This window comes from Strongylocentrotus purpuratus, unplaced genomic scaffold (assembly GCF_000002235.5).
Source record: "Strongylocentrotus purpuratus isolate Spur 01 unplaced genomic scaffold, Spur_5.0 spur5_scaffold_9, whole genome shotgun sequence".
Classification (NCBI taxonomy): Eukaryota; Metazoa; Echinodermata; class Echinoidea; order Camarodonta; family Strongylocentrotidae; genus Strongylocentrotus; species Strongylocentrotus purpuratus.
In genome coordinates this window covers 17133030-17160163 of record NW_022145615.1, presented here as the reverse complement: position 1 = coordinate 17160163, position 27134 = coordinate 17133030, and the positions used below count along the sequence as shown (strand labels likewise).

The following is a 27134-nucleotide window of genomic DNA, read 5'->3' as shown; positions in this document are numbered from 1 at the left end:
TTATATCTTTTGACTGAAGACATTCATCTCTCAATATATTCTGTGTAGTTTACATTATCCTCCAAATCTATAAACATCCAATACCAAAAAATAGTAATGCTACCACACAAAGCTGCACAACAAGCATAAACAGCTAGCAAAGCAGTATAAACAATAAATAACACCAATGAGAACGATATGGCAAGGATAAACCAAGATATACAAATCAGCACAAAATATTCTCTATGATTACAAAATAAATCCTTTTTTATATGCAACTAGTCTAATTTTTCTTTCAAAAGCCCTACACTGGTCCTCGTTCCTAAACGTATACTTTAACATTCATATCAACAGACTTGGCAATTTACTTCATTTTACTTATATTAAATTACGATTTAATCAAAATGAATCACCCAATCAATTTGAATAAAGTCAAAATACTTTTGCAGGACTAAACCAGCGTTGAATGAATATATAAGCAAAGTCCATTGCAACCCATTGTAAACTTTGACCCAATCTACTGAGATTAATTATTTTGTATTTCTGACTTGAATTACTAATCTAGATGTAATATACTAGCTTTTCATAATTTTCTCACATTAATGTTGTGGTAAAAATATCTTTATAGATCTACATAAATTAGAACATTTTTATATATTTTTTTATTAATACATATTTGGGCAGTTTAACAAGTCAAGTTGGAGGTTGACTAACACATCAGATATTTATATATGAATGTTGGTGATTTGAAAAGCTGAATATTACAACATGCTTGCATATTTCAGCAAACATTTTCAATTTGCATTTCCTTTATATTGTCCATCGACGGCATATTTGGCAGCAGCAGCACAAATGAAAACATGAAAATCATAATACCTGATATTGCATGCTGTAAGCTTCAAGGGCATCAACTCATAAACTTTCACACATAGTTAACACCCTTTTGGTTGACTACAGATGATAAACATAGCATGTAAGATGTTGAGATTTTTATATGAACCCACCAACACGCTAAATTTTAAATCCAAAGCAGGCGGTTCAAAATTGTTTACAGAATCATGTTTCCTTTTCCAGATTCCCTCTTACAGCATTCTTCTAAATGACAAATTTATCATAATGTGCATAATAAAATGATATGGCTTTGTTATGAATAACAAAGAAAAAAAAAAGAAGGTTACTTTGTGTATATCAACCCATAAATGCATTTCGTTCTCTTTTACATAAAAGTAAATAAACCATGTTATTTCAAAAACGTTTGTGCAAATAATGCAAACAAATAGTCATACGATTATCACTTGAATATTTCACTATCAGTATATCGATACAAATGTGTTTCATCAAGAAATAGTGCCATTTTAGAGCTACAAACAGGGTTCAATATGCATCAGCTTAAATATGCAATCCAAGCCATGACGAGCATGCTATTTTGGCAGTTTGGCATATGATAATACTTCTGAATAGATGCTTTTACGATTCATTTTGTAAACAAAATATAAAACCCGATAAATCCTATCTACCATAAGCATGTTTGTCTGTATAATAAGTATTTAAAAAAAAAAAAAAAATGAAAGGCAGTTATCAACCTTAAAAATACTATAAAAGTTCTCTTTCTATTACAATGCAAGTTAAATACTAGTCTGTACTAAATTTTTTGATGAATTTACAGCGGTATCTTCTGTTATCTCAGACATGCTAGAAAATGTGGTCAAAGACATTGCATTATACTTACAGCATCTAACTAAACATTTAGTATCAACACAAAACCACCAGTTATTTCAAAGATGTTTCTTTGACAAAAATATGTATCATTGCATTTCTTTTTCTTCAAATTCTGTACATATTTTTTTTTACAATCCAACCCATTTTCACACTCAAAAAGACGGATTATTTGCACAAAGTAACATGAGAAATGAAAAAGAATTCTCATCAAACTTCACTTGAGCTGGAAATGGAACTCAAGAAAGAAAAACAAAAACATATCACAATCTTAAAGAGTACCAGCTTGTCAGCTGTTACCAGTGAATCAAAATGAATTATCTGATATTCTGCAATGCTTCATCAAAAGTATTTACATTAATTGCTTTGAATATCTTTAAATTAGATTTAGAATAATACACAATGATTTTCAATTTACCTTTTTAACAGCACTGTATACATACTGATATTTTTTCATCATCAATGGTTAAAAATAACCCAATTATTAAATCCATCGTTGGGACAACTGAACATCATAATAACAAAGAAATCTGTACTAATCATATTAATATTATAGGCGGTGCTAAAAAAAAAGGTGACCAAACACTCTCATTCATTGAGTTTATTTTAGCAAAATTTGAAAAAACTATAGGCACAGATTGGATGCAAAATATTGGCATAGGGAGGGGAGGGGGTGGCCTGCAAGTGTTACCCTTCTAGTTGCCATGGTAACTGCAAGTGAGTTATGTCAAAACCCTCCTCAGGAGAGAAATGCTACATTTTAGAGTGGCCTATCAAGAGCATTTTCTGTTTTTTTTTTATTTCTCTGAAAAAAGGTGATTACATAAAAAAAAAATGAAAACCTCCAATTCATTTTTCTATCTGAATGAAGGAATTAAAGCATCGCTCTTCTTTCTTGTAATTTTCTCTCACTCTCCCCCTCCCTCTGTTATGGGACAACCAATGTAATGCAAATAAATACTACTTGACAAAATAAGAAGAATATAATCACGCAAAATAAAAATGAATTAATCCTACAAGAAAACGAAAACATATGATAAGACACATCGTCTACTGAGAAGCAAAAAAGACATACACTCATATCCCTGCTAGTTTAAATAGATGACATCCTTCTAATTTGTGTCATGAAATCTTGTGATCTAGCAGAGTTAGAGGGATGTCGGAATGACACTGTAAATTAGGAATGATTAAACTAGAATGGTATTCAGTATCTCACTTCAAAATGAAAATGTCTGGTCCTTCCAAAAGTTATATATATATTGCACATACATGTATTTGGTTTGGTGGGACCAGCATAACGCTTTGTCCATTCAACTGTGTGGTAAAGAGAGATGTACTGGTAAATCGAATTCAAGCACCATCATAATGATGGTCTAAAAGAATACCACATGTCCATAAATGCTAACATTAACCAAACAATTTTTTTTCCTGATATATTCATATTGAATAATTGAAATTATTGTCGGTGGTCCTTTTAAAACTACATGTAAAGATTGGTTTACAATAATAATATGCAAATAACTGCTGAAATTCTTGGTTAGACCTACTGCATATCTCTTAGAAAATTAGTTGTATATGTAATACAGAAACAAGCATCATATACATTACTATTCATACAACCCATGGCATATAACCTCTCTTTTTAAAGTTGACATTTGAAATGCACCACATACCTTTCAAATTTCAACTTATTACACAGTTCAAACTATATACTATTCAATGTTTGCATATTTTACAATTGAACTCATTTCCTTGTAGCAAGTACAAAAACCTTTGAAATGAATTTTGTTTTTCAGTACGACAAGTAACGATATATTTCAAGTTCCGCATAATAAATATTAGAAAATGTACACAAGCCATACAGACTCTCCTATAAGTAGATGTTTTGAAAGGTGCTCAGAAAATTGAGGGCTTTGAGGATTGCTTAGAAAGACAAATTAAGCATTATCAAAATTGTTCTTCCGACTACTGTAGCTCTGTAGAAAGCAGTTATAAATAGTATTGGACAGTTTGTACTACAGCGAAACCTGCTTTAGTGACCACCTGTATATGAAGACCACCTGTCTATAAAGACCACATTTTTTAGTTTCCATTGACAATTGTTTCTCATAGAAATCTATATTGAAGGAAACTGTACATAAAGACCACCTGCCTATAAACACCACTTTTCTGTCTCTCTTGAGGATTCTTTATATACAGGTTTCACTGTACAAAATCTGACACCAAACACTTCTCAATTTCTTAAATATTTTTGTTTAAAGATCCTACTGGAAGAAAGACACTAGGCCAGATATGTAGGAAAAAGGGACAAAGAAGAAGAAATTTTATAGAAGAAGAAATAAACTTTAATTTGTTAGGGTAATTGGACTTATCAAATAATTTTTAATCTTATATCTTAAATCCACAGTTTAGCCCCCCCCCCCCCTCCCCAAAGTATTTTAGTACTGGTATGGAGCAGAAAGTTGTTGGTAAAAAGAAAGTTTAAAAAAAATGAAGATAAATGCAAGGGAATGCTACAGACTATCAAAAAATAAACAACACTTTTGATGTTCTGTATGAATGGTTAAGCATTATACTTGGTATTCTTTTGATATTAATGTAAACTACCTGGGATATCTTTAGTTTCAGCCTAACTATGGAATGATGTAGACAAGTTTCAAGACAGGTCTCTTTGCATTCACATTCCAATATATATATGATCTTTTTGCATTCATTATCTCACATACAGGTAGGGCCTTTCTGCCCCTCACTTCATCATTTCAGTCATGCCCTTTCAGTCCTAAGCTCATAAAGTACTGTTCCAAGAGTTATACCCTAAATGGCAGGGGGAAAACCACCCAAAAAATTTGTCTTAAGGTAGGTTTAATAGCAAAATGTATATAGTGGCATGAAAAAACGCACCCTCAACACAAAATGCATACAAGTCAGGATGTGATTTTTATACATATCTGAGTAAAAGTCGAGATGGTACAGTCAATCCTGCCTTAGTGGCCACCTCTCTATAAAAGCCACCTGTCTGTAGTGGCCATGCATTTTGTCTCCCTCAAGAGAGAAATGTGTCTTGAAGAACCTGTCTACAGTGGTCACCTTTCCTGTTCCCCTTGGATGGCCGTAATAGGCAGGTTTGACTGTACAGCTCCATATCCTAACAATATGGTTCTACCTCTGTGTGATGAAATTGTCATTTTCAACAATTATGCAGTTTATATTCCGGATGTATCTCTTTTTGTGCCACTACATGTCGCTATTAAAGCTATATTACTTGAATAATGCTCTTGAATTCAAAATACATTTCCGAAAATTCCTTAACAATCCTCTGTCATAAGGATTATTTTCTTGAGTACATAATAAAATAAAATTTTCTTGAGTAGATACTGGTAATAAAAATGGAATAAAATCATAGTTCATGTGATCGACCTCACAACACGACGAGTGCTAGCCAAAGGGCGACTCGTACCGTTGGTCACATCAACAGGCTCTCGACTCGTGCATCACAAAGAAAGAAAGAAGAAAGACGGAGGAGGTGCGTCTGTCTCACAGGTTTTGTGTTCTCTTTGTGTTGTTGAGTATGCTGTATTCCTCAATGTCCGATTCCTCGCTCCACTGAGCTGCATCAGGGTCACTGTCGTCGGTAGCTACCTGGCTGAAGCCGTTCCTCTTGTGGAGCAGGCTGCCCAGACTGAACTTGTCTCCTGCTGATACCTAGGTACAAACAAGCCATTCAAGATTCAAGATATTTTTTGTAACCATAACCATTTAAATATACTAACAATAATGCAAAATACAGTATAGAATATGGGAAGGATCAATAGAAAAAGCAAATGCTTTGTAAGGATTGGCCCTGAAAGAGAGATAGAGAGAGAGAGAGAGAGAGAGAGAACACAACAAAACAAATACCAAGTAGATACAGAGTCAAATTAATCAATAATAGAAACTAGAGATAAGTCATCAATGTTCTCTGGCAAGACATTAATCTACATTTGCTACTCCATACCCAGGAGAGAAAAGGGGATCTGGAAGTATGACTTGCTCATGTGTGAGAGATTGCCATATGCCCTCACGGTGGCCATATGGTAGGTGGAAATTATGTACACTGTGTGCATAAATGAAACCAATGACTGGGGTAATAATAATAATATCTGCAAACTGCTTAGAGATGGTATTCCATATCAAGCGTTACATAAATCCAGATTTGTCATATTGTTACTAATCCATTGACTACTGAAATTTTCTTTCCCCATAGGCTTTACAGGGACCATTTGATTCTTGTATGTAATGGGTTAACATTCCTCAACGTGAGGCAGAAACATTGTTCCTCTACAATGATCACTTCTTTTCTATCTTTTTTTCCCTTTTTATCAGACGGTTTATCATATCTTGTGTGAATGACCCGTACTGGAATGAATAACAAATGGTACCTTATAGTTCCGCCTCTTCTTATTAAGCCTGAAGTGACCCTGGGCATGTAACCTTATCGCCACGGCAACGAGAAGCATGAGAAGGATGGGGACGGCTAGTACAGCCACTATGATGGTGGTCGTTCCTAGGCTGGAATCACTGGTAAATCCATTCAGTCTCTCATTTAGACTGGTGTTGGTTGCTTGTGTTTCCCCTGCAACAGGCGTAAAGTGTGTACTGTTACCTGAGAACAGAAACAAAAGTGGATAAAAATGAATTATTACGAATAAAGAATAAATGTAGTTTAAAAAATTGAATTTATTGAATGAATTAAATTTGAATAAGAGATTTTATACTTGTAAACAAGTATGGTTTATCTGTCTTCATATTACTTTATGACAATGAAGATGACAATGAAGAACATTACCATGATGATTATGATAATGATAATTGCAATGATGACAACTACATAACTGTGACTGGAAAATTCTATTCAAAAGTTATTATCAGTACAGTTATCGTTGAAATAGTTCAATTTCAAAGTGTTAATTTTTTTCAAGATCAATATGCAATATTACTCTGACTTGATTATTTGTTATCTATCTATTTAAGAGTAGAGATGAAGAGCTTTACAATAAATAATTAAATTTGATACAAAAACATAATTTATATATTTATAATTAAATCATGTAAAATGAACAACAATGAAGGAAATGTATTCCTTGAGAAGATAATCCACAAAAGTTAATGATTAGCCTTCTTCCCAATGGGGTACTACGAATATTCTTAGATATTGATGAATAAAATGCGAGGCCACTCCAAGCAGATAAATGAATAATATGTTTGAAAATCTGTTAATTAGAATAGAAATCATGACTACTAAATTTCGCTTAAACTTCCCCCCCCCTAAAAAAAAAAAAAAAAAAAAAAGAAGTGTTGGGGAAAATCTAACACAGAACAGCAGATTTCCAGTATATAAAGAGGCATATTTAGGCTATCGACATGCTGTATGACAAATTTTGAACTTTAAAAAGAAAAATCAACACTCCATTTTGAAGGTGATTCATGGCTTACAAAATAAAACAATAAGAAACAAGAAGACAAGCCACGGATCTCACCTGTGCTATTGAGTGTATGCTCTACCTCAATAACTGTGGCAGTTTCTGATTCAGTTGTTGATAACACACTTACAGAGTGCATTATAGAATCTGACGAATTCACACCAAACGATAAAACTTCTAATAATAAAACCAAGCAAAGTCAAAGAAAAAGCAAGACCAAGAATTACAAAGCAACACTTCACAGAGAGGTCTACATTAAATCATTCTCAAGCATGCGAACAGACTTTTAATACATTGAAATTAACAAAGTTAATAATTTCACTCTGATATAACATGCAAATCACAAGATTGGCGGGATTCATTTTAAAATTACTTTAAATCGATAGTTTTTAGTTCACCTTCAAGCTTAATCTGCAAACTGCAGACCGAAACTAAAATATATGCATGCCAGTCCAAGGGTTAAATGAGGGATTGTGCTCATTCTCCATATATTAGTCTTCAAGAAAAAAGGCAAACATATACATCACAACACCCAAATAAATGTGCCCTTGATTTGAATTATTATTGTACTTGCAAGGTGAGTGCAAAAAATATTGAGCAAACAATATCTTAGTAATATGAAAAGAGAAACAGAAATGAGAAAATGGTGAACGAGAAGATGAAAGATGAAACAAAAACAATACTAAAACGATAGATAATTCAAATCGTGATAAAATCATCACAACAATATTTCATTTAATAATCTGAAATATTTACCTGCATTAGTTGTGAATTTCCAGACCTTATTTGGACCGATTTCAGCCACATAAACAAGCTTCCCATCAGGTGTGCATGCAATATCATGAGGTTTCTCAAATTTCTGTAAAACAAAAACAAACATTGATAGAAAGAGAAAGGTCATCAATAAATTGATCAGAATTATATATTAAATGGGGAAATATACAAATGCAGGCAATTCTATGACATTGTAAATTTCAAGTTCATAACATGAATAAAGTATCACATACCATTTTCACCTGTTAGACATGGTTAATTTTGAAAGAAAACATATTAGACTTCAGCCAGATTTATCTTAGAAATAGTTTTAAAAAGAAAATATTTTAAAACGAATGGCAAAGGGCTGGTCCACATATAGGGGAAAAAATTCTTCCATATTAGCATTACTAGATACAAATGAGCATTGATAATTATAGTAAAAGAGACGTAGGGGTAAATTTGGCTGTAATAAACATTCCAGTGTTCAATAAAGCGATCAACTTTTTAAAATTTAAATGATATTATTCTAATACTATGTACAATCATGATTTGATAAAGACATACCGGTATCTGCATTTGTCGGAGCCGAATACGATTATCTCAATTCAGATTTATAACTGATTTATAACTTGATTTACCTGACTATGTGGTTCCCACATGCGTAATATTTCAGTGCTTGTGTAATTGAGAGCGAATCCTTGGACTGGTTTTACACCATTAGATGGACCATTGACTGCATATAGTAAACCACCTGAAAAGAACACAAAATGATAAATACCGGTAATGGATAAAGTCAGTCATTTCACATTAAAATCATTCAAAAACAAATTAACAAATATTGATTACCGTACTTATTGTTAATATCTTTCTAATCATATAAGTTTTGTATTCAGTTTTTATGGATTTAAAAGAGAAATCAAAATAGTTTCACACTTGCACAGCGAGCGCCGGGTCTTTGGAACTGTACGATCCTACATACAAAAACCAATCATCAATCAGGAAGCTACTGCCCTTGTGCAACACAGTATAGTCCCTCAGATAGTACTTAATGCTGTAGGTCCCCTCGTTGCTCAACTGAGAGCCCCTGTGCCTATACTGACTTTTTTATCATCCCACTATAAGAACACATTAATGTTTTTTTTTCATGGTACACAAAAATAGATGGATGTGACGCCGTCTCCAATACGCCTCCGCTTTGGTTCATTTAATCAACGACCCTGTGACCTTTGACCTTTGACTTCTAACATATAACATCTACTCGGTTCATCTTTTCATATTCATACATACATACTTGAGCCAAATTTGTTTAAATTGTTTCAATGATTCTGAAGTTATGGCAGTATTACAGGATATCTTTTAGGGTACATTTAACCTTTCATGGTAAGGTGACCTTTGACCTTTTAAAATTAAAATCTTATTAGTTCAACCATGCATGCTTTACATGCTTCATCCAATTTTGGTTTAATTTGCTCAGTGGTAACAGGATGAAAGGGCAAACAAATTAAAGGACAAAAGGATGAAAGGACAAAAGGATGAAAGAAAACTAGGATGAAAACTCAAAACATTATGCCACTAGCACTATAAGGTGGTGGGGGCACAACAAAACAAGTTGCATGAATGCGAATACATTTGTCCAAAATGTACTTTTAGTATGATTAGCAAATAGTTCATTGACCCGTAAAGACCTTTGAACCCCCCCCCCCCCCCTCCCACAGCATGGCATTTGAAATAAAGATATAGGTTGGAAATTATAACTAATTATCAATGTTCCAGTCATCAAAGTTCAAACACTTAATCACACCATACAATTTTTGAACAAAAGGTCAGTAACCTTTAGGTTGACCTTTGACCTCCATTTCTCACAGTTGTTAACTTGTAGCATGTCATATCCCGCTACCTCATTATTTATCTCTCCAAACCTGGTGGTTATCAGGATGAGCATTAAATGAAAACTATTTAAACAGGGCTGTGAACAAGACTAGCAATGCATACAACTGCCTCATGAATATGCATGAGCATCTAATTCAATATGCACAAACTACTTTTCAGTCATTTTATAATATTTCCTTGCATATTTGAGACACTTTTTTCCTTACAAATTGTGTATCTGTCATTTATCTTTAGTATAATAAGGAAATGATTACATGAAATTGGAAAATAAAGAAACATTTCACTTATTTCACTTGATTGATTTACTAACTGTGACCACAAATACACTATTTTGGATACTGTCATTTTGCCATACCCTGAATGTGTAACAGTCCTTATCTTGGGGAAGCATGATCGTTCAATGAACGTATAGTGAGGATGATTTTGCTAACACCAATTACAAACACATACGTCACCGCCTACAGTTTCGGCTGATGGGTTTGGTGCAATTTATGGAAAATTCCCAATCGAAATAGATGGGAAAAGCTCAATTTGGAATATAAGTCATTGAGAGTTCACAAATTAATTCCTCCACCCCTCCCAACAAAAAACTTAGTAATACATTTGAACTTGATTTCCTTTAACTTAATGCTCAGGTCCTCAAGCGACAAGCGCTTTATAAAGCATAGTTTTATAAATATTATTTAATAATAATATATGTCTCTAAGCGCTTCACATATATACTATTACCCCCGTCATTGGATTCAGTGATTGCCCGCACGACTTCCATTCCAGCAAGGCGTTACATGACACTCAAAAAATTAATTGACCAACAATTTATTTACTGTTATTATAACTAAGTCTTCTTTTTTGTGGGGGGGGGGGGGTGATAAGGGGTAATTAACAGAATATGGATTTTTTAAAATTTGTTTACTCTGGTCCTATATACATATGTCAGCACAATCAGCTTTACTTTAGAAAAAAAAAAACTCATTGCAGTTTTTATTCCCGTACTTTTGTAAAGAAAAAACTTTTTACAGATTAGATTAGGTTTAGATGTGATGGGGTTAGCATTATGTTTCCTATTTGGTCCATGGTTGAATTCAGTTGTTGGAGGAAGGTGCCTGTATAGCATTGTGCCATTGAGCCACCAAACCATGGGACTACATACATACCACTTGCACTTGAATAGGCGACAGCATAGAGGCGACCACCAAACTCAGGAAGATTAAACTGCTTGGTGAAATCCCCCGAATCAGCGCTGAAACACTGGATGCGTCCTGCTTCCCGGTCCGCCACACACACCTGATTCTTATCCGATACCATGGTGATACAGTGAGGAAGGTTGAACTGACCTACCGGTAGACTGGCAAGCATACCTAATTAAAAGGACAATACCAAGATAGAATTTTGTTTCAAATGATTATAAAACAAGATAAATGCATTCGTCCTAAACTATGTATCAGAAATGGATGGAATTATTTGTGACATATTATGACAAAATCAAAAAGCCATAATAACACAGTTGCAGTTTTATCATTTTCTTTGAATTTTTTTTTGCCTGGAATATGTTATATTTCTAAAAAGTGAAATAAATCAATAGCAGATCCACAATAATCAATTTCTCTATATTTTGCACCTTTTATTCTTGTCCAAAACTACTAGAGTGAATGATAGCAATATCATCCTTCTAAACAAAAAAAAAAAAAAAAAAAAAAAAGACAATCAAACAGTTTTTATTTGTTTGAACTCTTCAGCCTAACCTGGAATAAATTTTAACTGATATCAGTTTTTCCAATCTATGTTACTAACCATAAACCAAAACTATTGGAATACTGAGCCTTCTAGAGATAACTTGGAATAAATCCAATTGGAAAAGTATGTTAAAGCCCGTCTGCACTATTTTGGCCAGGGGGGATAAGACCACCCTGCAAGGTCACTGGCAGGTGGCTATCTCATCAAATCAGCTCTCAATTAACATAAGAAAAAGGGGATCATGGTGGACCAACAGGCACCGATTAGGCATTGTTTGCTATATAGAGGGCGCAAGTAGCTATAAGTAGTGCAGTGGGGCTTAAAAAGAAAAATGAAATCAATTGCAGTGAATTAATGTGTTGAGTGTTACTGGACAACTTACCCTTTAGCTGGTGCCCCCACTGCAACAAAAGCTTTCCCTCTGGAGAGAACTTCATCACCCTGGCGTTGCAGTATCCGTCCGAGACAAAGAAGTTGCCTGTCTTGGGGTCCACCGTGACGTCAGAGGGCTTGCAGAAGTGGTTCTTGTCATCTCCCGGCTCAAGCTTGGTACCCAGGGTGAGGAGAGGGGTGCCTGCCCCTCCTGGGGGGTACTTGAAGACCTGGTGCATGGCTACGTCAGTCAACCAGATGTTGTCTTCATGGTCGATGGACAGCCCATGGGGTAGGAAGAATCTACGTTGAAATTAAAAATAACCAAATCAAATTAAAATAAATCAATTTTGTGATACGAATTGGATATCCTCAATCTAAGCAATACATACAGTCATACGCATTTGTCTGGATTTAATTTAAATGACAAATACAAGTCTAGAGGTTGTTATAATAAGCAGTGATAAGGTTCACAGCGTATTTTTAAATTATTTCTGAATACCTTTGTTTTGATATGCATAGTATGTACCGTAGTTCATAGATTGTACATTAGCTGTGGGAGAGAATTGCGACCATTACGTTTTGTTTTTGTTGGAAGGAAGAAGACACGTTTTGAAGCTCTACTTTCTGCTCATCCTTAATAACGCCAAGTTCAACTATTTTGCCATATTTTTGCAGTTTAACAGGAAGTTCATCATTGTTACTTTTCCCTGTTACTACGACACTGTCAGAACGTCAGTAGTTTGAAATATATGTCAATTAGTCGATTAAATTAAAGTGAATATTAGCTGCCATGTGCTTGGGCCCCTTTAAATATGTTGGACAGGTAAACCCATGTTCAGGCATATGCTGCAAGGTTTCACTGCTTAATAAGGCAAATATTATCTACTGTTTTGGAAGGACCCTTGTAAAAGTCAAAGGATATTGCTGTTTGGTCTGCAACTAGTTTGTCTACTACCCAATTGGTATATTCCCATATTTGATTTGTTTTGATATTGATTATACTTACAAACAGAAATACAGTAATACATTTCATTCAGAGAAAATATTGGTTGGAAAAAGGGGCCAGATAATAAAATATGTGCTGCATGTTGCGTAGTCCCATATACATCTTTCCGTGTACATTGCTTGTAACTTTACCAAGACTGGGCCAATTTCTTATCATTTTGATGATTCCAGAACCTTGCAGTACACACTAATACTTATATGCTAGATGATCAACCTTTTCTGATCGATTCCACAATGTTTCTTTCACAATGCAATTGCATGACCAGAACTGGTCTTTACCTTTAACAATGTCTACATCTAGTCCATCTACTATCCTCATGGTCTAATAATCATCTAATCATAAATAATAATAATCATCAAATGATTATCACACCTAATGGACAGTAGACCATATGGGAATAGACTAATTGGGTAGCAGACGGCCTGGATAGACCTACATGTAATGGCATTTCACCAAAGTGAAGGATCCACTTACTGATTTGCTCCCCACTGGCTGAGTACTTTGCCTGTATTCGAATCGTACTTGATGTTGGTATTGTTTATGATTGGTCCTTGGTTAGATTGGGTGAAGACATCTCCTTGGAATGAACTGTGATATAGAAATAGAAATGAACAAAACAATTAGAATGGAAAATAAAGGAACACTTACATCACTCAAAATATAAAACTGGGCTCATTATTTGGCGTGGTAGGAAATTATGCAAAACTGATAAAAAGATATATTCACTAGAACCAAATGTAAAAACAAGACTAGGAGTACATTATATATTTAGAGCACTTCTCCCGGACTGACTGTTGAACTATATAGCTTGGCTAGGACCCTGCTGTCATAATGGGTATGGGTATGGAGTGGCAAATGTAGATTCATGCCTTACCAATTGAACAATTATCATTAGAACTCACTGAATATCCCATGGTCTTGATGCACGATGGAAGATGTGTACATTCCCTGCAGAGTCCACAGCGATCCCCGACACTTGACCTAAGGTCACCCCACTGCCACTGGACGGCCATCCATCAACATCAGAAACAGCTGGGACAGGAAGGAAGGAAGGTATCAAGAAATTATGTATATACCGGTACAAGTACATGTATCATATACAATATATTCTTATAGTGGGAATGGATCAACACTGCTCTTCTCCTCTCTGCAATTATCATTCTACATGTACATAAAGGAGGCATGATGTGGGCGTGATGCTCAGAGTCATAGGTCGTATTCATGGAAAGACGAAGAGGGGAAGACCTCGTAAAGGCTTTCTAAACGATGTAATCACAGAATGTGGAGCAACGGGTATGAAAGGCTGAAACGGATGGCTCAAGACCGAGGAACTTGGAGAGACACTTGATAAAATTTTTTGATTGGGTCACTGAATCTGTCATAAACTGACAGATCACTATTGATGAAGATTGTAGTCAGAGAATATTAATTATTCCACAAGGGTTTGAGGGACTGACTTCTGCCTGGTTGAACTAGGAATGTTGAAATAGGCACATTAGACAAGTTTGTTCACAAGGATGATTTTATTTCATGCCCAATGACCAAACTGATATTTACAATAGATTAAAAAGAAATGAATACAAAATCAAAACTAAATAATTTTGTTGATTATTTTATTGCTAATTTGTAAATTATCAACTTAGTGGCGCGGTAAGAGTTGGTGCTTCATTCAGATAATATATGTGTGGAAGGCACGAGTCTTCCACAATCAAAACTATGTTTCCTGCATTTCACCTGTTGCAAAAACCAGTATCAGCAGCATTAATAAGTAAAATAAACACCCAGAAATTGATTGGGCTATCAGCTAATAATTCAACTTACTAAATGACTGCATTTTGTTTGACGTCGGTGGTTGAGTGACTGTGTCTCCATTACCGGGAGCTATAATTGGTGCAGCTTGCGTGGCATCGCCATCAGATGCCTGGCTAGATGTCTTATCCGTATCTGGAATGTTATCAACAGGCTTGGGCGTTCCTTCCGGTCTTTCCCTATCCTCCCCACCACGCCCTCCCCCGCCACGCCCTCCCCCACCACCCACATCCTCAACGGACGGGGAAACGTAATCGACGTTGCTCCCCTCCTGCGGGTAACTCTGCCCATCTTTATCATACCCCTGCTGGTTAGCGTAGTCATAATAAGGGTCCCAGGTGTCGACAGGGGCAGGGCGGTTACGTGAGTGGGTTTCCGGCTGGGAGGAGGTAGGGAGAGAGGGGACGGTGTTGTAGCCGGGAGGGGCTGATGAGAAGAAGCTGCCTGGAGCCGGGCGCCCGCACTCTTGGAAGGCCTCGCCTCGCGTTGCATCGGTGTAGTACATCAGATACATGTTGCACATTTCATCATTGTGCGTGCCTCTGTAATCATAGAAAAGAGAACAGAAAGTAAAGACTCACTAGAGCAAAAAAAACATAGGGACTTAGAGGCAAATGTACTCGTGGGCGATTCTGTGAAATGTTTCATATTCAACACAATTCTTTATTCAATTTACGTCAACCAAAAATGAGAGTCTCTCAATGTCATCTTTGACTTAAAAAAGAGGTGTATTTTTTTCTGGTACCATCATCAATTGATCACAAGATTTTTTAATCAATCGCTTGGGCAAGCAGTATGCTAGAAGATGTGACCAACAGAAACAAAATATAACAATCTTTATAACACTTATGATATAGATTAAAAGACTCTGTGAAAGGCTGTATTTAAATCCTAAACAAGGACCAAGGATTTCCTTATCATTTTAATCATGTTCACTCATTTTGTAGTAGTCTACATCAGGACCTTGAATCCATTCATACAGAACATGTCCCTTAGGCTACTCCATGAAGATGTTAATTGAAGCATGATCCTGATATATATCCAGATATGATTGATTTGATGTCCATAATAAGGCTCAAGATAACTGATAAAGTATGACCTTACAATATGCATGACGTCTCATTTGTATGAAGTCTGAATTAAATCTTAAGGGTAATTGAAAACACGAGAGGAAGAAAGACTTAAGTCCAAAGAATCTATTTTTCCTTCTTTTTTAAGAAAAGAAAGGAAAAATGAGTATTCTAAGTATATATCAAAATGAAAATATTTTATCTCTTAAACTCAAGGAATTATAAAGCTTTTTTTTATTCAAAACTTTTTTGTGTGTGACCGACTTGGACCCTTTCTCCACTCATGTATTCAGTATAATTGATCACGCTTCTAATCTATAATATTGTTCATAGTTATTTGCAAACTTTAAAAGAATGCTCAGCGGAGGGTGCGATTCTCATAGAAAAAGATTAGAAGAGAGGAATTCTTGAATGAATGTCAATGTCATTATAACTGATTGAATGTGAAGGAGTGGTGCAGGGATTGTCTTCTCTTATTAGTCACACATCACTGGTCCTAACCACCACTGGTCCTGTGTCAATATATTATTTCCCTCTTTTGTGTTATTATGGATTGAAGGGGAAGTCCCTTTCTCATTTGCTCTATACAAACAATTTCAGAATTTTCATGTTCTTTATGATGGAATAGATTTTTTTCATAGAGGGGTTGTATTATTTGCAATAATTATATTTAAGATAAATATATGAGTGAAATTGATAGATTTTTGAAGTATTTTCATAAATTTCTTATTTTTAATTGTTTTTTGCTCAAACTTTCAATGACCCGTTTCTGTCATTTTTCTGCTACTAATAAAATCAACTTAAAGCAGGACTGCACTACTTGCCCCCTCTATACAGCCAGCAATGCCTACACGGTACCTGTTGATCCCCCGTGGTCCCCTTTTTCTATCAGAGCTGAATTGATGAAATAACCACCTGCCAGTGACTTTGCAGGGAGGTCTTATCCCTCCTGGCCAAACTAGTGCAGATAGGCTTTAATTTGAGGGTGGACTTCCCCTTTTAGGGGTTACACTTTTTAATACCGTAACCTTGGCCTAACCCCGACTCTGACCGTAACACTGCATGCTAATATATGACCCATGGTGCATATATAAGGCATCTTAAAGGTCAGTATGTCTGTCTCTTACCCAGCATATGTAGCGATGTCCTTGTCAGAGTCATACGTACATCTAGCGGCTAGGATATCACCTGGCTGGATGGTATATGATTCCCCAATCGGGTAGAAGGCCTGGTGGAACAAAAACAGTCCCAAATTTAGAAGGTTCATCATATTTATTATTAAACAACACATAACAAATATAAAAATATTAAATAAAAAGATGTAATATGAATGTTTAACTGCCCTTGTCTTGAGTCTTTGGTACATCGAGAAACCCTAGTATCGCCTGATTGTATGGCATGAAAATCAAAAACAGCAATGGCTCCATCCCTTACGATATGGTTCTATCTCTATGCCAAAGAGTATTTGTCATTCTGGATGCATCTATATTAAAGCTACGTTGAGAGTTGGAGATATAAATGTCAAATACCACCTTGCACACAAATAATAATATATATCTTTAAATATACATTATATAGTGCTTTATATTCACAGTTGTGAAGTTCATGGTGATTCGACTTGATTACCCTGATCAACGGCACAGTAACTACATGTAGTGCTCAAGCATACATGATACCCATTGTACACCCGGGTGGAGAGTGGCAAATGTTGATTAAGATGATCACCCAGCAGGCTGTATTTATTTCTTTGTACACTGGCATCATAACCTGTACCAATTAGAATACATGAGTGAGCCTGAAACTTTTCAAAATTATCATTGTTCATAAAAAGCCTGAAATCTTGCCAAAAAGTAAACTGATAGAGGCCCAAATTCTGGTTTCTGCATGAAACAGCCACCCCTGCATCCTAAGATTGTATACCTGTGGCCATTTTGGGCTTCCCTTGGCAATGACTGTCCATTCACCATTGCGGATGAGATAACCGGTGATGACCTTTCCTAGGTCATGGGCATGGGCCCTGAAGGCAAATGGATGGATGTTAGCTGAGCTGTCGTACTTGCAGGCAATATCAGAATGAACATCTGGGGAGAATGAGAAGAAAAGAAGTTTGCTATAACAGGATCTTGGGTAGTATCTAAGTCAATACTCAGATAAAGTCAATATTTTACTTGACATTTAGGTTAGTCACAAGTACAATGGCTTAATTGTTATTTAGATCTCATCCTTAGTATTGTACTCTAGCAAGCCAAACTGTTCCAGATTCTAGGAAGACTAGGATTTTACGATTGATTGGAACATATACACTGCACATATAATCAAGCCTAACTTTGTTTTCAACATAACAGACCAATATAAACAAATATTACACCAGTTTACCAAATTTGTAATTAAAATCTATGCTGCTTTTACAAATCTCCTCAATATTCTCGACAAACCTAAAACTTACAAGAGGTTATGTTCTGCGTACACACTATCAACATATGCATTCTACATCAATATTCTGTTCATTTAAATCATTATCCATGTAGATTAAACACAAGATAGTATCCCCTGGCACTTGGGAAAGAAACACCCGTATTATGTGAACTGACCTTTTATGGGATTTGTAGCTTTCAAGATATTTAGTGTATCAATCTTACAAAATTAGCATCCCTATTGTTATACGCAATCAAACCAAGATATAGAGAAAGGAAGTGTCTACATGTATATCTAGGCCTGGGTGATTGTACAGAAATATTGTATAGACGTGGTTTTGGAACATTCTAATGTAATGATGGAGCCTTCATTCCCCTCTAGATGCTACACATATATGGGAAGAATAAAGTAAGAAATATCTAGTTGATGTACCCCTTAAATAACACATAAACCACATTTCGAAAATGGGTACTTGTGTAATATGCCTAACAAGGCCTTGAAAAAATATATACAATTCTAACAAAACGCTCAGAAATTCAGCCCCTATTCAAATACCAATCTGGATTCTTTTCACAAAAATCAAGTGTGGGTGAAAACAAATCAGGCATCAACAAATGCAATAGATACAGTAAGTATAAAAACAAATATGAACCAGAGCCTGCAAGTTATTAGTGTTCCTATTCACAGAATACTGCCAAATTTTCCAGCCCAATTAAAGCACTTGTTAACAAAATTGAAAAAGACAAATAAGGTCAAATTCATATCTAGAATTGACTAAACATCTTTGAACATGAAAGGGCCTTTATTTTGTTCCAATTTGAATTTGTTAGGGCTAAATTGCATGCTGTTTGAGTAGTCCTTTTCAAAAACAAATGGTGCATACGAAAATCTCATGGCTCCATGCAAATGACCTATTTTCTACAATTCAAGTGACACGCTACATTTAATTTTCAATGACCCAATATTGATAGGTATGGTCATTAAATCAGTACTAATATAAAGCATAATGGTACTCATATTTGAGTGTTAATATCACACTCACTTGTGAGGACTATTCTATAAATGTTAACAAAAAACCCAATGCACACGTGTCCATATAATGGAATTCTATTGAAATATGAACTAAATCATGGTTATGAAGGAGTGGTAGAGCAATAAATCAAACATACACTTACTGGTAGAATGAGCAGGGATGTTGATATCACCAGACCACAGCAAGTAAATCCCACCAATATATGGTTGTCTGTATAAAAAGAGAACATGGCTTGAAAAGGTTAAACAGATAAATTAGGTTTTATTCAAATTAATAAGCGGTTGATAGAGCCTTTTCCAGAACAAATATGTCAGTAAAAATGAAAATTCCTCATGTTTGACGACAAAACAGAATTTAAACTTTGGAAGCGATTTTTTTCTCGTAAAAATACTGTTTAAAAAATTCCTCTCACTGTTTAAAAGATATTATTTGTATCAAATCAAAGCTAATGAAACAAAGAATCTAAAGCAGTCATAAAATAGAATTTAAAAAAAAATGTAACTTCTGTCTTATTTCGACCTGACTGGTCACATATATTTGCCAATATTCTCCATAATGTATTAGCTACTAGCCTTGGGAACATGAATTTCTGCTCTGTTCGAATGTCTGGCAGATAGATTAACGATGTAGCAAGATCAAGGTCTGAAGTCTCTACAAGATGGATGGTTGAGAGTGTGCATGAAGGGGAAATGAGAGAGTGGTAGAGAAAGAGAGACAGGAACATAGAGGATTATATCATTGAAAAGGAACCTAGAAACAAAAGAGAAAGAAAGAGAGAAGATATGTAAGGAAAGGGAGAAATAGAGAGAGAGAGAGAGATGGGAAAAAGAGAGGGTGATTTCAATGATGCTGTCCACACGTGTAAAAAGAAGCAAAGCGGAGAAAAGCAGATCTGAGACGGGGAGGGGGAGAAAGAGAAAGAGAAAGAGAGAAGGGGGGGGGGGGCAGAGACAGACGATAGAGAAAGAGAGAGAGAGAGAGAGAGAGGGGGGGGGGGGAGAGATAGAGAGATAGGATCTGAGAAAGATAAGAAGAGAACAAGAATAGGGAGAGACAGAGAGGATCAACAACTACAAAATTAATAGAAAAAGAGAAAGAGAGAGAGAGAGAGAGAGAGAGAGAAAGACAAGAGCTTGCACGTCACCATATCCGTGTTGATTTGCCATCGGCAATGATGCACGGTCACGCATGAGGGTAAGTAGTGTCAAACTGTGCAGCCATTAGGTACTCCCGTTCACAAGAAACCATATGGAATTCTTTCTTTGGAGCATATTTCGAGCTACAGAATTCCTCGATCTAAAATTAAACTCAATCATCAATATCTAGCTACGAACATATGATTCCCCCCCCCCCCCCCACAAAAGTGCAAGGAGAAAATGAGTGGAGAGCTCATATTTCTGCTGTCAGCATCAAAGTAGAGGCATTTTGCTGGCAAAATGGGCCTGAGATAGGGCTGTTAATTTTTGATTACTTACGGAGTGTGAGTCATGATGAGAGAGATGCCTGAATGATCACCTGACGTCCCTGAGGGAGGAGAAAGCAAAGGAGAGAGAAAGAGAGAATGAGATAGATTGACAATGTACTGAGCATGGCATTTCAGATTTATACAGAGGCAATGCATAAATGATGATCAACAAATCACTATTTTACAAAAGACAATACCGTATGGCCAATCCTGAAGAACTCAGTATTATCTCCCAGTCTCCCACAATTACAATCTACAAAGAAAATGTGTAATGTTGAACTAGTCATATAAACTAAATATACTGTAGCAATTTTCTATGCACAATATATTTAATACAAACTGATAATAAATATTTCTACAGATGGTTCAATAATTTAACATATTAAAATGAACAAATGTATACAAATTATTGTAAAAAGGTCGATAAAATTTGCCTTTGATCTGCTTCAAAGGAAACAAGTTGCAGTAAATAGATAGCGCTGCGTCAAATAGAAAAATTTGATGTTCTTTGTATCCTACATGTCTGATAAAAGATTGACTTTTATCATGAAACTACTGTACAGGTGTTCACAAAGAAATACATTTTAGGTACTTATTATAATTAACAAAATATTTTCTACTGTAGAGGAATGTGAGAAATAATTAAAGGGCTACTAACGAGGAAGTAAATACTGATATTGAATTGCTTTTAAAAGTTTTAACAGGAGCAGAAAGATTAGAAAATGAAACCAGTAAAAGTTTAAATAAAACCTGATTAATTTTTTTTTAAATTTCCATTCAATCAAACACATATTGGCAACTCTTTGATGATTCTTTCCTGATCCTTTATCATTTGCTCTGTACTAAACATTTTAATAACTCAAAGCTAAACTTTCAACCGTGTTTCACCATATTTTTCTCAAACCTTCATTAGCCTGTCTCTCTTAAATTTTCTTTATTTATTCAACAAAAGTTTATGTCCAAATGTGCTACCATTTAAACATGACATTATTATTATAATAATGCAGACATTCACAGTACCGGTACCCAAAATTTCCCCCAGGTTGTGCTTGCTCTAAGCGTTTACAGGCGATTTCAAAGAATTACTGAGCAAGAAATATATTTGCATTCATGGCTGAATTCATCAAGAAGTCTATGTTGCAGTACCTGCTATAACTAAGTATAAATGTATGTAAACAACATAATCTACAATTATAGAGAGAGAGAATAGAATCCATGATATTATTCATGGTGAATTTATTCATTGATGCGCTCCATTTATTTGTAATGGGTACTGAACAAAAATGTGATGGGTGAGAGAAAAGTTCAATGAACAAAATCCCTTGGGGAGAAGAAAATAGTTCAATTTTTATTTTCACTCCGAAAGGCAATTATCGGTCATGCATTTTAATTGGAGATGTGAAATTATCTGCTTGAATGTATTGCATACTGGTAATAATGAAGAAGTAGACCGAGGAAGAGGAAGAAGAGGAATAGGAAGAGGAAGAGGAAGAAGAAGAAGAAGAAGAATTTTTTGATAGATGACAGATGACAGATGAGTAACGAGATCCTACGGGAAGAGACAGGAGTTCATTTTTTAACGTGTAAATGAACCGTTACTGCGCTTAACAAAGGTCTTTAATGTATTCACTGAGGTCTGTGTTATAAGATACGGAAATGTGAAGCGTATAATAATAATAATAATAATAATCTTTTAAAGTCCACTCCAAATTTTATTAATTTAAACCGAAAATGGAAATTCTTTTTGCCCAATTAATCATGAGCCCGGCAGCCACTAAGCAGCGCCAGATCGACGTTGCTCTATCCCCTATTGTTGAACGCCAAACAAGGTAGCAGCAACTCCCGTCTTTTAACGTCTTTTGGTATGACGCGGCCGGGGTTCGAACCCACGACCTCCCGGTTGTGAGGCAGACGCTCTACTGACTGAGCTAACACACATGATTTTAAAAATGTAGAGGTTTTGAGCCACCATATCTGAACAAGGATTGAAATCATGAGGCTCAAAACTACATTGTATGGAGTTATGATATGGATTCATATAAAGTACCCAACGCCATGCAGTGTCTCAAAATTATTATCCTCCTCAATATACCGTACATTCACACATTAGGTGCATCATCTTCCTTCCCTTGAAAGTATTTCAACATATATTCACCAGGGAGCTGGAGAGTTTTTGTAATTTCTAGTTGAGGTCACAAATTCCTGGTAAAAATTGCTAATTCTGAAACTGGTTTGCTTCCAGGCACTTCATAAAAACCGCCCATAAAAGCTTCATGCCAGGCTTGTCAGCTAGTTCCATTCATGTTTTTCTATGAGTGATATACATAGACACTTTATTAATTCTGGGCTCCGTCTTACAAATGAATTGATATTAATTGCAACTTATTTGTGACTAATATCAATAGCAACTATGTACATAACAGTAACATAAGATATAGGGGACTGCAAACTTGCGATTGATTAGAGGACTTGCAATGGATCAATCGCAACTCTCTATAAAGACAGTTCCCTGGTGTTTGGTATTTCTTGAAATGAATTCACATTGCATGAAATCATGTCATGCTTGAGCTATACTTCCTTTACAGACTTCATGAGCCTACAGGGAAAATATATCACCCACAATTTTGTCCTTCCTGTTCCTTTAACATAACATCAAATGGGTATGCTCAGAGTAAATAGGCAGACATGACGTGCAAGGATCAAATTCATACAATGAGAGTTACTTGAATAGGAAGTTCTGCTCGACATATTTGTATATTCTTTTATTCAAATTGGCATGACAATGCTTTAGGTTAACACGACAGTCAGTAAACTTAAAGTTCAGGTCATGGTTTTCATTTTCAAAACTATAAGTTAAGCTGCAAGTTTACTTGCAATTATAAACCACAAGCCATCTTAAAGATTGGTGCAATAACTACAGGCCTTGGGTCCTGTGTGGACCTTCGTCACTTATATTTGATCATTGTTTAATTTGTTATGGTGTCGCAAGCTCAGAATTTAAAGGTAATACAAAGTTTTGGGAAATTTTGAAAATTGGGTGGATAGTGAATCTTTACAATTTTGATATATTTGGAAATTTTGGATGCCCCTGTGGATGTATTATAAGCACTAAAAAAATTAACCCCTAATATACTTCTGTTTTCGAAAAAAATTGAATATAAAAATTTACCGGTACTCCCGGTAAATTTTGATAAATTTCAAATAGCGCTTACGGCCGTACAATTGTAGCTGCGACCATGAAAATCTCAGAATATGTAGTTGTGATATATAATTTCCAAACGGGAATAGCTAATTGGTTGATTTTAATCAAGAAACATTGCTTCATAGCTAAATTAATATCTTGACCTTGAGCGGGAGCTATACAACATAAAGAGTTTATTATTTATAATTTCATAACTTTAGACTCGATTTCAACCGGGACAACAATCAATGAATATTGTAGGAATGCATATGCTTCCAATATGTTAATTTAAACAAATTCATGACCCCATACCAAAACTTTGTATTACCTTTAAACTAGGTTTGTCTTGGGTGAACATAGCTACACTGTATAATTGTAGACAGTGTTTGACATGAACAGGATATCAGGGTGAATTTCTGTAAGTACAGTGTTTATACCTGTTCACTATCCCTGCACAATTTGTATTTGCAAAGGCAGATACTGAATGGCTCATAGTGTGTATTTGTATGGATTGCATTCAATATTGAGACTGCTTGGTTGCTTACCCTTCTGATGGTAGAATTTAAAATCCTAAATGTAGAACCATACTTTAAAAACTACATTCACAGAAACATGAATCTTTTCTGCACATGTTCCAAGTCTATAATACTTAAATAGCAATACCGGTAGCCTATTTTTGTGTCATTATGTATAAAGAATGATATTTCTTGCACTGTACATGAAGTTTAATTCCTGGAGACAAATTTCCTGTACATACATCCACCCATGTAGCCTGCATATAAAGCCATCATTAAGTAGGGCCTACAAATAGCATAGTTGGCAAAATACAGTGTATAATGTAATGTAGATTCATTGCCAAAGTGTACTTTGCGGCAGAAGTTTTATCAGATTATCTCATAGAGCACCATATAGTTAGTTGTACAAGCATGTACATGTATATGTATGTACTGTAACTTTTAATTATAACAACTTGTCTTTTGTATTACACTGTTTTAATTAGTGTTTTTTCTCATTATTTACTAATATTCTTTTCAATACCAAATTTCACAATTTGTGAACCAATGTTGATTTTCAAGTAAAATGACGATGACTAAATACATCATATACAACTTTGGGCAGTAAGCGTCTGTGGCAGGGGAAAAGTGAAAAGAGAAAAGAGAAAAGAGAAAAGAAAAGAAAAAGGAAAATTAATTAAGTGTTCATTTACACTTATTCAATTTAGTATTTAAGATTTCCACAAATTATGACATAATCGGTATATTGCAATAGCATAGTGATGGCTGAATTCCAAGACATAACTAACGACAAGAAACTGGTTGCTAGAAAACAAGCAATTATCATACTCTAACATCTCTCACTGGGAGTAAGGTAAACTGATTTCTAATTCAAGAAACTGCTGGAAATAGATTGCAATTGGAGGCTTCTAGACTGTAGTAAAGTGCTATGTTACGAGAGTGAAATGGAGAACAAATGATTCTTGCATATAATGTAATTTGAGCCACTTGTGCATTAACCCAGCTACCCTACTGTCAAATATCCAGGAAATTCGCCAACATGTTCCTGACGAAAATTATCTACGATATGTGTACAAGTGTGGTATACAAAAATAGTTGATGAGATATTTTTATGTTTTTTTTGTCTAAAGCAGAAAAATAATTAGAAGATTTTTTTTCCCCTTGTCCACTCCTCACATGAAAGATGAGGTACTAAATAGCTGCAAACCTGCACATTATTATAAAAAAAAGATAATTGCAAAAAACAGCAATTATATTTTGATAATAACAAAGTCATACACATGATATTCAAATGTATTGATGATATCAACAAAATATTTTTGCTTGGTTCAAACACATAACAAATGCAAACAAAATAGATAGCACTTTCCTACAGTGTACATGTATTTTACAACTGCAAAAATATTATTTATAGGTCAGGTCTGTGATGGTTTGAATAGCTAAAATACATGAACATGAGTGCACGCTTCAGGCTCTGTCTCCTCTGTTCCAAAAGTTTCAAACACACAAAACAGCTGCAGAAGAAAGAAAAAACAGACTTGGCTGTTTCCAGACGTATCAATTTTCTGCAGGATTAGTGGTTAAAAGGTTAATACTAACCACTGGCTAAAAGTTACTTATCCAGCTGCATAATGTTTGAATCTGATGCATGTTCTATAAAAAAGAGACCATTGAATTGCCCAACAGCTTTTCTGATTTAAAAAAAAGGAAAGCAGATAGGTTCATTACTATGATCAATTCTAAGATAGATGAAGATAAATTAAATAATTTCATGAGTTGTTAAAGCCCCTCCAATGTGTTGGGAGCCCCCCCAAATATGATGGCAAAATTTCACTTAAATTGTTTCATAATGTGAAAGAGGATGTCATTTAAACACATTTCGGCAAGGATTTGATGTCGGAAGGTTGATGAAATAATACAAAATTTAGGTTTTCTGCGTACCGGTACAACAGAAAACCCAAATTATGTATTTTTTTAATATCAATATTTGTCTTCCAACGTTTTTTAACCCCATCCCCAAAAGTAGGCTTATTTATACTACATGTATGGTCCAGAAATCAGGATTTTACTAACAGAAAAACACAGTTCATTTTAACACCTTGCATGAGTCAATAACTGGAAATAAAAATAGATATATTTGTTATTTGAATACCAGACACCTTACAAACGCAAATTATACAGCCTTGACCGTATATTTTGGAAGGTGAGGCTATCTGTTTGTCATCATACTATTGTTGCAATACAAAGCACAGTTTTGAGGGGGCGTATCCGGGCCATTCCGGGGGCTGCCTATTCTATCGAGATGAAAATTTCAAGAATGTATCATAATGATAAGAATATTTCTTGCTTTGATCTACATTCAAGAGTTTAAAATGAAAACAGCCTCTGTATCAATCCCCGGCCCCCCCACTCAGTGTTATTTAGGGTACGCATATGCGTGTTCCAACCGACCCCCCCCCCCCTTTTCAGCACAAGTCTGGTGTGTAAAGTCAATACGGCTCGACCTTTTTCTTTTGTATACAAGCCTTTTTCAGCACCCCCCCTTTTCAGCAAAAGTCCGGTGTGTAAAGTCAATACGGGTCAACCTTTTTCTTTTGTTACGAAAAGGACATTTTGGCAACACGCATGGGGTCCGTCCGTTCTCAGAGTGGGGGGGGGGGGGGGGGGGGGGCCAGGTATCAATCCATCTCCTGAAAAAAGCAAAAGAAGGAAATGATTTGCAATTGCTTTG

The 27134-nt window shown here is 35.3% G+C and overlaps 1 protein-coding gene and 1 non-coding gene across 4 annotated transcripts in view; one reads left to right on the top strand and one right to left on the bottom strand.

Moving 5' to 3' along the window:
- Positions 1-27134, bottom strand: part of LOC579753 (peptidyl-glycine alpha-amidating monooxygenase B) — a 42623-nt gene continuing 15489 nt past the window's right edge. For 2 of the 3 annotated variants that reach the window (XM_030976473.1, XM_030976474.1), the window contains exons 7-20: positions 20718-20766; positions 19385-19452; positions 17715-17875; positions 16922-17022; positions 14737-15266; positions 13818-13947; positions 13390-13503; positions 11917-12209; positions 10955-11158; positions 8549-8661; positions 7911-8013; positions 7212-7331; positions 6114-6337; positions 1-5397 (exon numbers count right to left, since the gene is read on the bottom strand). In XM_030976473.1, the coding sequence (XP_030832333.1) occupies positions 5230-5397; positions 6114-6337; positions 7212-7331; positions 7911-8013; positions 8549-8661; positions 10955-11158; positions 11917-12209; positions 13390-13503; positions 13818-13947; positions 14737-15266; positions 16922-17022; positions 17715-17875; positions 19385-19452; positions 20718-20766 (2378 nt within the window). In that variant the 3' untranslated portion in view covers positions 1-5229. The remainder of the gene's footprint in view (positions 5398-6113; positions 6338-7211; positions 7332-7910; positions 8014-8548; positions 8662-10954; positions 11159-11916; positions 12210-13389; positions 13504-13817; positions 13948-14736; positions 15267-16921; positions 17023-17714; positions 17876-19384; positions 19453-20717; positions 20767-27134) is intronic. The other variant, XM_030976475.1, reaches the window with a different exon arrangement.
- Positions 10168-10299, top strand: LOC115920792. The gene has a single exon (XR_004062559.1). It is a non-coding gene; the product is annotated as a U4atac minor spliceosomal RNA (small nuclear RNA).